Raw genomic sequence first — 9,861 nt, 5'->3', positions numbered from 1 at the left:
ATAAACTTAAGCAAATACGCTGGTTTCTTATTCGTAGTACAACATATGACATACAAAATACACAATAGTGCAACATAACAGTGCAGTGCAACAGTAAACTGTCTGGTATAGTTCGGTAGTATGTAGCTGTATGTGTGTATCAGTATGCTATGTTAGCTGATAAGTAGGTTTAGTTTATTCTCAAAGTTTGTAGTAAAACAATCATAACTGTGTAATTTTAATTATGCTACCTCATGTGTGATCATGATGCCAGTGAATCACGTTCAGCCTCTTCGTTACGTCATTGTTTTGGTCGATGCTCGCTCGCTCATGTCCCTATGGAGTGTGTGCACGAGCGCGAGCACGAGCAACAGGTAGCTGGCTGCAGTTCAATTAACGGCCACAGGGGTCATTAATAACAAGGGTTTCTGAGTCTTACATACTGCACCTTTAATTAGTCAACTAGCAGATAATACCTGTTTATTTCTAAAAGATGAAAACCAAGTTCCTATTATTCTGGATGCTCTTAAGTTATTTTCAAGTGCATCTGGGTCTCAGTAAATCAAAACAAAAGTGAAATCTTGGCAGTTCACAGTCATGATAAAACACATATTGCAGGTATCAAGCTAAAAAACTCTGTTAGGTATCTGGGCATTTTAATAACCAAGTCAGCTTCCGATAGAATTACAGATAATATTTCACAACGGTTGCACAAAATGAAGAAGGTGTTTAATTGTTGGCTTCAGAGAAATGTATCTATTTGTGGATGTGTTCTTATTTCAAAAGCTGAGGGCATCTCCAGGATAGTACACCCTGCCCTGTCTCTATATGTTGATTCTAAGACATGTTCAGCCATTGATTCTTTACTGTTTACATTTTTGTGCAAAAATAAAAACCGAATATGGTAAAAGAAAGACATTGATAAGAAGCAACTCGGAGGGAGGTGTGAATACTCTTGATTTTAGTACTCTTAATCACATTTATAAAATTAATTGGATTAAACGCTGTTTAGCTGCTGATCACTCATTATGGTTTATACATCAAAATTGATTTTTGACAAATGTGGCGGTTTAAAGTTCCTATTGTCTTGTGATTTTAAATGTAACAAACTCCCCATTAAGCTCGTTAACTTTCATAAACAAGTTTTAGAAGCATGTAAAATGGCCTTTAAGCATAACTTTCCCCCCATAGAAGTATAATATGGAATAATCAACATATATTGCTCAGGAATAAGACCATGTTTATAAAGGATTGGTTATAGTTTTTATCTTAGACTTGATGAAAAATGATGGTGAGATTTATTCTTATAGAGAATTTGTTGAAATTTCAGGATTGAATAAATCTCCAAGAGTTTATTCTAGGCTAGTTAAAAGCATCTCACCAAAATTATTGCATTTAATTAGATCTCAACATAGTTATAATTTCCCAATTTGTGAAATATCTAAATTATCCATTGGAGGTATGGGACTTGAAAACACTAAATGTAACAATATGGATTAGAAGGAACCTCATCCAAAATCCAAAAAAGCTTTTCTCAAAAGGAAATTGGAATATCCTCTTCTTTTTGTATGTAATTCTTGGGCTGGTATAAACAGGAGGAAAATGAAGGAGGTTTATTCTAAAATTTTACAAAAGTATACGCTTGTAATGCTTTTTTATCAAAATTTAAATTGGATATATCTTCTCACTGTACATTTTGTAACTCTAATATTGAAACTGTACCACGTTTGTTTTTGGAATGTGACTGTTTAAAGGATTTCTGGAAAGAAATATCAATGCTGTTTTTATTATTATTATTATTATTATTATTATTATTATTATATGCTTTTTATTTTACAGGTTACATCTGTATTGTTTTCAAATTTGGATACTGGGGTAAATATGATGGATGACATGCTAAAAGTGTTAATTTTGGGTGGTCATTTTCATATACACAAATGCAAGGGTACTGATTCGAGACCCAATTTTAGGCTGTTTTGTACTGATTTAAAATTATTCTAAGACTCCCTGTGCTCATTATCAAGTAAAAAAGCAAATAAAACCTCTCTTTTGTTGAGAAGATATATAAGATTAAGATACCTCAAGAGTGTATTATGTCCATGTGTTTTTTTTCTTTTTCCCCCGTAGTTATTTTATTATACTTTTATGGTATAGTATTATAATTTTTTAATGTGACGTTAATCTTACCTAATGTTTATGTAACAATGTGTTGCCTTTATCTTCTAAATCCCGTGTACAATGTTTGATAATAATAAAAAAAAAAACACACACACATTTTAAATGTTTATATCTTCTGAAAATTAATTTTGTCAACGTATACATTAGTTTACATTAGCATATTGGTGAACTTAATCCTAATATGCATGGACTTTGATTTGTTATTGTCTTGTTTACTGTCTCATATAAGTTTTGGTTTTGAGAACGTATTTATTCACGTGCCATTAGGCGCACAAAATTGAAACATTCATGGAGGAAATATTCTCCACAAATCCGACCAACCCAGTCATACGTTGGAAAGAAATGCAATGAATGCACTTGAAAATTCCTCTCCGAGCACAAGCCTCTTCTGATCATCCAACCAGAGCGCGCGGTGCACACCAACGCCTTCGACATTCCAAAAGAGTGCAGACGTTGCCTTCAGCCATTATGAGCGTGGCAGGATCGGATTTACAAATATACTTTTTTAGATATTTTCAATTTTTATTTCAGATTATCAAACAAATATGTAATTATATTGTGTACAATTATATTTAGGGTACTGTAGATTAAACAAACACATTTACATTCATGTTGTGAAATGACCGCGAAGTGAAAGGCTGCTATGGGAAATGCCACACAAAAGATGGCGGAGGCGCTCGTCCAATTTGTGCCTGTGTCATGCGCAACAGCGCTTAATATATTTGTTACAGAACACAGTTCGGGGAGATCGTCTGGTCAAAGGCTGAATAGGTGAAGGTAGGGAGAATCTTAATATAAGATATTCAGTATGACAGCATGACGTACACACTTAAAAGTTGGAATAACAACAAAACGTTTTGAGATAGGTTTTAAATGCATGCTATGTCGGTTTTGAAATATGTAAAAGAGTTGCATATTACGTTTTGTAACTGCAGTTGTGTAACCATGCACTGCTAGACAATTCTTACAATAGGAAAAAAGGTAAATAATTTAAAAAACTGACACTCATACTACTGTAGATACAATAACATTTTTGATAGGCTATCCATAATTATACTGTAGAAAAGTTATAGTAAATGACAACATATATATATATATATATATATATATAAGCAAAAAATAAACCTGATACTAGTCTTATATGTTTATTAGTTTTGTATTGTGTCCCCTCCAAGGACTAGAATAATAACACTAGTATAATATTCTGTTGTTGTTCTAGTGTAATAATGTTTTATTGGTTTCATCATTGTGACAAATGAGTGTGTGTATCATAAAGGCTTTTGTTTCATTTTTTAGGTTTGAAAACAGCATGGCTTTAAGAACAGCTTTCTCACGCTTGCTGGTAAATTCACAGAGATGTTTTCTGATCTCTGTGTCAAGGGCCCAGGGCTCCGCAGCACCTGCACAACAAGGTTAGATCACTACTTCACAATCTAAAGTGAACCTAACTTAACCATAACTTGATTAAAATAATCACATTGGCTAATGTAAGGACGATGTAGACAAAGCAGGACAGTAGTTACCTGGCACATTTATTGCAATGTAACGTGTTTCTGTCTAAAACAAAGCATAGTTTTAATGCATAGTTAAAAAAAAAAAAAAAAAAAAAAAAAAGGCAATTTGGAAAGCTAATAACCACATTTCAAATTATCTTGTTTTTCAGAGGCAGAGGAGCACGTTAAAAAAGCAGTGAAGACACGTAATAAAAAAATGCATTTTTAATATTACCATAGTTTTTCATGTTTGAATTTGACAGCATTTACTGAATAACAGATTTTTTTTTTTTTTACTTTAGCTAAGGTGCATTTTGATTGGCGTGATGCGTTGAATCTGGAGGGGCAGCTGACAGAGGAGGAGATCATGATCAGAGACACTTTCCGCACCTACTGCCAGGAGAAACTCATGCCCCGCATCCTCATGGCCAACAGGAACGAACGTAAGTGAAAGAGCTAGTCATTTCTTATATGGTAGGAATTGCCGTTTAAAAAAAAAGCAACGGGATCCTATCAAAACAGGTTTTCATCTGTGGCTTTCGGTTTCCAGTTTTCCATCGGGAGATTGTGAATGAAATGGGAGAGCTTGGGGTCCTTGGGCCTACCATTCAAGGTAAAATCAAATATTTAAAGTGGCCCTGTTTGAGACTAGAAATGTCTGATTATGTTGTCTATGACATTCAGTGTAAAATGTCCTTGAATGCTCTGTTATGTGTTGAAGGATACGGCTGTGCAGGCACCAGCTATGTGGCATATGGTTTGATTGCGAGGGAGGTGGAGAGAGTGGACAGTGGTTACCGTTCAGTTATGAGTGTCCAGTCCTCACTGGTCATGCATCCTATCAGTGCCTATGGAACAGAAGCACAGAAACAGAAGTTCCTGCCTAAATTGGGTTAGTCAAATGCACATGTCTGTGTATTTGTAAGCACGCCTCAGATGTTTGTTTTTATGTATGATAGCATCTACAAGTAGCTACAAATTCCAACCGCTTGGAATTCCAAATGAGGATTTAGTAAGATTTCAATGGTTGTGGAAAACCTGGAAATATCTGAGATTTTTTAAATTGTGATCTCCAGGCCTGGAAAAGTTGTGGAAATTAATACATACTTTCAAATAGTAATATCTATAGGTAGTAGAAAATGTTCAAGTTATACTCATCTCTAAAATATTTCATTGGCTAGAAGTTCTTTTTTTAAATCCTTTTCCAGTAATCATTAACAACTGGGAAAATCATAAAAATGAATTGGTCAAAATGTGTGAAACTCTGCACTGCTGTCTTTTCAGTATATAATGTTTTTAATCTTTCGTTCTTGCCAGCTCGTGGAGAGATTCTAGGCTGTTTTGGACTTACAGAACCAAACCATGGAAGTGACCCTGGCAGCATGGAGACCAAGGCGAAATACAATCCCTCTAGCGGTACCTATACCATCAGTGGGGCAAAAACATGGTAAGTGCCACTGAATGTTTTTTCAGAGTCAGGAGTCTTAACTTGAACTCTTTAAAAACCCATATAGTTAAAAAAAAACTTCTGACACTTAGGTGACAATACAGTACCCACGATTATCAAAGTAATACGAAAGTGTAGCAGTTTGTGCATTCTGCAATATGCTATTGAGGGTGTTTTCATACTTTGATTGTTTGAACCCAAGTTCAGTTAATCCCCCCCATTTCCTCTGATTTCTGTTCACATTGTATTAATTGGATCCGAACTGTGGTATGATTGCACCATCAACATGAGTACCACTGTTGCACATCTGAGTTCGGAAAAGGGCCCCAACACCAACCAAACAAACTGAACTCTGATGCCAGAAAGACTCAGGTTGCACCAATAATGCTAGTGTGAAAGCACCAATAAAGAGTGTAATAGGGAGAATGTAATGACACATGATCTTTAAAGTACAGCATTCATTGTGTAAACAGGATTGATTGAGTCCTCAGCACAGTGAAGTTGCACAACATGTCCATGAAGGGGTTTTTATGTGAAGGTCAGATCAAGGGACAGTTTCTTACGTAAGAGACGTCATCTGAGGGCTGTGTACATACATCCATATTTAGATTTTGTAACTTCACCCTCTACAGGGTGTTTGGAACTAGCTGTTTTAGGAGCACACAGGAATCTGTTGACCATTTGTTTACTTAATGCAATTTGAAGTCAGTAGATGATCATGTAGAATATAGAGATCATATAATATAAAGATCAAAGCACCTGTGGCCTGAAGCAAGACATCCTCTGGAGCTGATTCAAGGTCTATATGACTGTCAGAGATCTAAATCAAATAAATGTAAATAGTGTAAGAACACTCAATGCACAAATCAGTGATAATGAGTGGTTCGTACGACACGCTTTTCTCTAACCAGGATTACCAACTCCCCATATGCTGATGTCTGTGTGGTGTGGGCGAAATGTGATGACGGCAGAGTGAGAGGGTTTATCGTCGAGCGGGGAATGAAGGGGCTGTCTACCCCTAAGATAGAAGGCAAGTTCTCCCTTAGAGCCTCGGCCACCGGGATGATTCTAATGGATGAGGTTGAAGTGCCAGAGGAAAACCTGCTACCCTATGTGTCTGGCCTTGCTGTGAGTATGTTTGTTACTTTTATAAATTATAGACTCCAGTCTGCAGTATTCCTAGAATATTTAGCCCGTCACGCACACTCCAGGTTTAAGTTAGATTAAATCAGGAGAGAGAGCTTAATTTCACACACAAATGATCACATGCAACATGGTTTGCTTGAATCAGAGAAAGGGGGCATTCACACTGTGTTCCATCTGCACAATTGTAAAAATTGTTTGTCTGTGTAAACATGCGGCAGACTGATCTTTGGCCATTGTGCCATGTCTCGCTGTATATTTGGTGTCTTGCACCATGAGCACTGCATTTTTGTTTTTAATTAACATTTTTCATAAAATCTTACAGTAATAAAGAAAAGCAAAAACATATATATATATATATATATATATATATATATATATATATATATATATATATATATATATATACAAACAACATTTAAACCCCACAACCACCCCTCCCCCAGCACTGCATTTTTAAGCATTTTTTATGCTGCATCAATTTATTGTAACAATATTTGAAGATCAATGTCAGTTTTGAAATAATGGACCAATCAGTTGAATTTGGAGGTAGGATATGAATCTCAGGTGAATTCAGTGTGTGCATTAGCAATTGTGTATATGATGTTTTTAAATGGATAGTTCACCCAAAAATAAAAAATGCTCTCTTCATTTACTCACCTTCATGCCATTCCAGATGTGTATGACTTTCTTTCTTCTGCTAAACACAAACAAAGATTTTTAGAAAAATATCTAAGCTGTGTAGGTCCATACAATGCAAGCGAATGGTGGGCAGAATTTTGAAGGTCCTAAAAGCATATAAAGGCAACCTAAAAGTAATCAATATGACTCCAGTGGTTAAAGCCATGTCTTCAGAAGCTATATGATAGGTGTGAGTGAGAAACAGATAATTATTCCTGGATTATTAAGTCCTTTTTTACTATAAATCTCCACTTTCACTTCCACATTCTTCGTGCATATCGCCACCTACTTGGCAGGGAGGAAAATTTATGGTAAAAAAAGGACTTAAATATTGATCTGTTTCTCACTCACACCTATCATATCACTTCTGAAGATATGGATTTAACCACATGAGTCATATGGATTACTTGTATGCTGCCTTTATATGCTTTTTGGACCTTCAAATTTCTGGTCACCATTCACTTCCATTGTATGGACCTACAGAGCTGAGAAATTCTTCTAAAAGTCTTTGTTTGTGTTCAGCAGAAATAAGAAAGTCATACACATCTGGGATGGCATGAGGGTGAGTAAATGAGAGACTTTAAATTTTTGGGTGAACTAACCCTTTAAAGCAACAGCTGGTTTTGTGTTAACACTCTTTATTATAGCCTGTCATTAGAAGGGGGATTTGAAATGGTCCAATAACAGATTAAATCGTTGAAATTACAAATAAGCTCTTTACATATTTTAATTGGCTGATAGACTGATTGTTGTTGGTCTACCTGCTGAATTTCTGTAGGGTCCCTTTGGCTGCTTGAATAATGCCCGTTATGGCATCGCATGGGGCGCACTGGGTGCTGCTGAATTCTGCTTCCATGCTGCCCGACAGTACACCTTAGACAGGTAAGCATGCCTGTAGATATCATCTTGATCAATTTAACATTCATAAATTATTATTTTCAAAATATTTGTAGTGTGGTGGAGGAAATGTCTTTATAAATTACATTTCTACATGAATTATGTGTAGATAGCATAAGAATCCATTTGATTTGTTCAAGGATACATATATTTGAGTGACTTTTACCATGCAGAATCCAGTTTGGAGTGCCTCTGGCCAGAAACCAGCTCATGCAGAAGAAGATGGCAGACATGCTAACGGAGATTACGATTGGACTGCAGTCCTGTTTACAGCTGGGCAGACTCATTGACCAAAAGAAGTGAGTCGAGACAAAGTGCTTACATAACCTGCAGTCATGTTCTCTCAACTTTGCATAAGATTTGTCTAGTTAAAGTTTTACAAGAGTTCAGAACTCAGTGCATTTTAATTATGAAAGTCCATTGCCCTAAAGGGCCCATTTAATACACTACAGCTCAGTTAGTTTAAAAGAATTCTGCAGCTCGCTACATTTTCAAACATGTCTCTTTACCAGATACACACCAGAAATGATCTCCATGCTGAAGAGGAATTCATGCGGTAAGGCCCTGGACATCGCCAGGCAGGCCAGAGACATGCTGGGAGGAAACGGCATAGCAGACGAGTATCATATCATACGCCATGTCATGAACCTGGAAGCTGTCAACACATATGAAGGTAAGGGGAGAAGGCAGGGAGGTTTATTCCTACTTTTACCAACTACAAATTGAGAGTTAGACATTTGGCTGGCAGAGGTCAGTATAGGCCTCACCGTGAGTTTTAATTTGCTTGCACAGTCAAAAAATTAATTATGACAACTAAGCATATTCTCTGGAAGCAGTGATAATTGTCATTCTTGCTTAAATGCTGTTGTAGAGGCTGTTCCTTTAACATGGGGTATATAAATGGTAAGAACTGTAATCTACCACAATTTTCTCCTTCATTTCACAGGCACTCATGACATCCATGCTTTGATCTTGGGCAGAGCCATCACTGGACTCCAGTCTTTTACAGTTGAAAAATAAACACATTTCTTTTTGAACAAGGGTGTATCTAGTGAGACTCTCTGATCTGGAGAACCTCTATCAACATCCATGCATACAGTTAATGCCTCAGTATGGCAACAAACCTCCTGAAAATATTAAAGAAATGCCTGCATGGGTCCAAACTCTGCTCTGTGTTCACATGCAAAACTACAAAGAGAAAGATTATAACTTCAGTGTAGTGGTTTGATGTGTTAATGCACCATGTTACAAAGAAAATGACATTATTAAATGTTTCATGTTCTTTTGGTAAAAACGTTTTTCTGTTTGAAATCAGATCCACAGATTTCAATTGTAGGTGAACTACAAAAGTGATAATAAAAACTAGCCAAGTTAATTCATAGCAGGTTCATAATATTGCTGAAAACTGCATTTTAGAAAGATAGTCCACAAAGGGAAACACTATCTCTAAAGGGTACTGGGTTTAGATGACATGTTACAAAGGAATTTCCATTATGAACATAGTTTTAAATGGATTTCAACTCCAGGTGGATGATATTCTGACAGTGAAGTTAATTCATAGCAGGTTCATAATATTGCTGAAAACACTGCATTTTAGAAATGCAGTTTGATCCACTGATCATGTTTAATAATTGTTAGGCTCTTGTAAATTGTATTTGAGTTGTTTTGGAAATAAAGTGAACATCTGCATTTTGTGATTATATATGCCTTCATTCTGAATTACATGATTGTTTGGCTTTATGAAAAATAAGGTAATACTTGACAATAAGTTTCCATTCATTAACATTTGTTAATGCATTAGGTATGAACTAACAATCAAACAATTTATTCTTTACAGCATTTACCGGTAATCTTTATTAGTTTGTTAGTTAATAAAAATACAATTGTTCATGTTAGATCATAGTGCATTAACTAATGTAAAAATATACTGTACAACTTGTTTCAAAAAATTTATGATTATCCATATGCTGAAAATAAAGGAATGGTTCAACCAAAAATGAAAATACTCTCATTTACATACCCTCATGCCATCCCAGATAACTT

The 9,861-nt window shown here is 35.7% G+C and overlaps 1 protein-coding gene across 2 annotated transcripts; it reads left to right on the top strand.

Annotated features, from left to right (window-relative positions):
• The first annotated feature begins 2,818 nt into the window (after nucleotides 1–2,818).
• Nucleotides 2,819–9,507, top strand: gcdha (glutaryl-CoA dehydrogenase a). 2 transcript variants are annotated; one of them, XM_051707731.1, is made up of 12 exons: nucleotides 2,819–2,934; nucleotides 3,454–3,569; nucleotides 3,821–3,856; nucleotides 3,953–4,093; nucleotides 4,201–4,263; nucleotides 4,372–4,542; nucleotides 4,968–5,097; nucleotides 6,009–6,225; nucleotides 7,700–7,803; nucleotides 7,992–8,117; nucleotides 8,331–8,491; nucleotides 8,765–9,507. In XM_051707731.1, the coding sequence occupies exons 2-12, from the start codon at nucleotides 3,467–3,469 to the stop codon at nucleotides 8,836–8,838; spliced, it is 1,326 nt and encodes a 441-aa protein (XP_051563691.1). In that variant the 5' UTR covers nucleotides 2,819–2,934; nucleotides 3,454–3,466; the 3' UTR covers nucleotides 8,839–9,507. The 2 variants fall into 2 exon arrangements, with proteins under 2 accessions (XP_051563691.1, XP_051563692.1); XM_051707732.1 differs by lacking the exon at nucleotides 2,819–2,934 and adding an exon at nucleotides 3,118–3,138.
• Nucleotides 9,508–9,861: the final 354 nt, after the last annotated feature.

Source organism: Myxocyprinus asiaticus, chromosome 9 (assembly GCF_019703515.2).
Source record: "Myxocyprinus asiaticus isolate MX2 ecotype Aquarium Trade chromosome 9, UBuf_Myxa_2, whole genome shotgun sequence".
In the NCBI taxonomy this organism is placed as follows: domain Eukaryota; kingdom Metazoa; phylum Chordata; class Actinopteri; order Cypriniformes; family Catostomidae; genus Myxocyprinus; species Myxocyprinus asiaticus.
The sequence above is the reverse complement of the archived record's forward strand: the minus strand, read 5'-3'. Positions and strand labels throughout refer to the sequence as shown.

Bases quoted from the DNA above. Each gene is read 5' to 3' on its own strand.
- gcdha (XM_051707731.1), top strand. From the start codon at position 3,467: ATGGCTTTAAGAACAGCTTTCTCACGCTTGCTGGTAAATTCACAGAGA. The intron at 3,857-3,952 runs GTAATAAAAAAA...TTTTTACTTTAG, and splicing joins TAAAAAAGCAGTGAAGACAC to CTAAGGTGCATTTTGATTGG. The intron at 8,118-8,330 runs GTGAGTCGAGAC...TCTCTTTACCAG, and splicing joins AGACTCATTGACCAAAAGAA to ATACACACCAGAAATGATCT.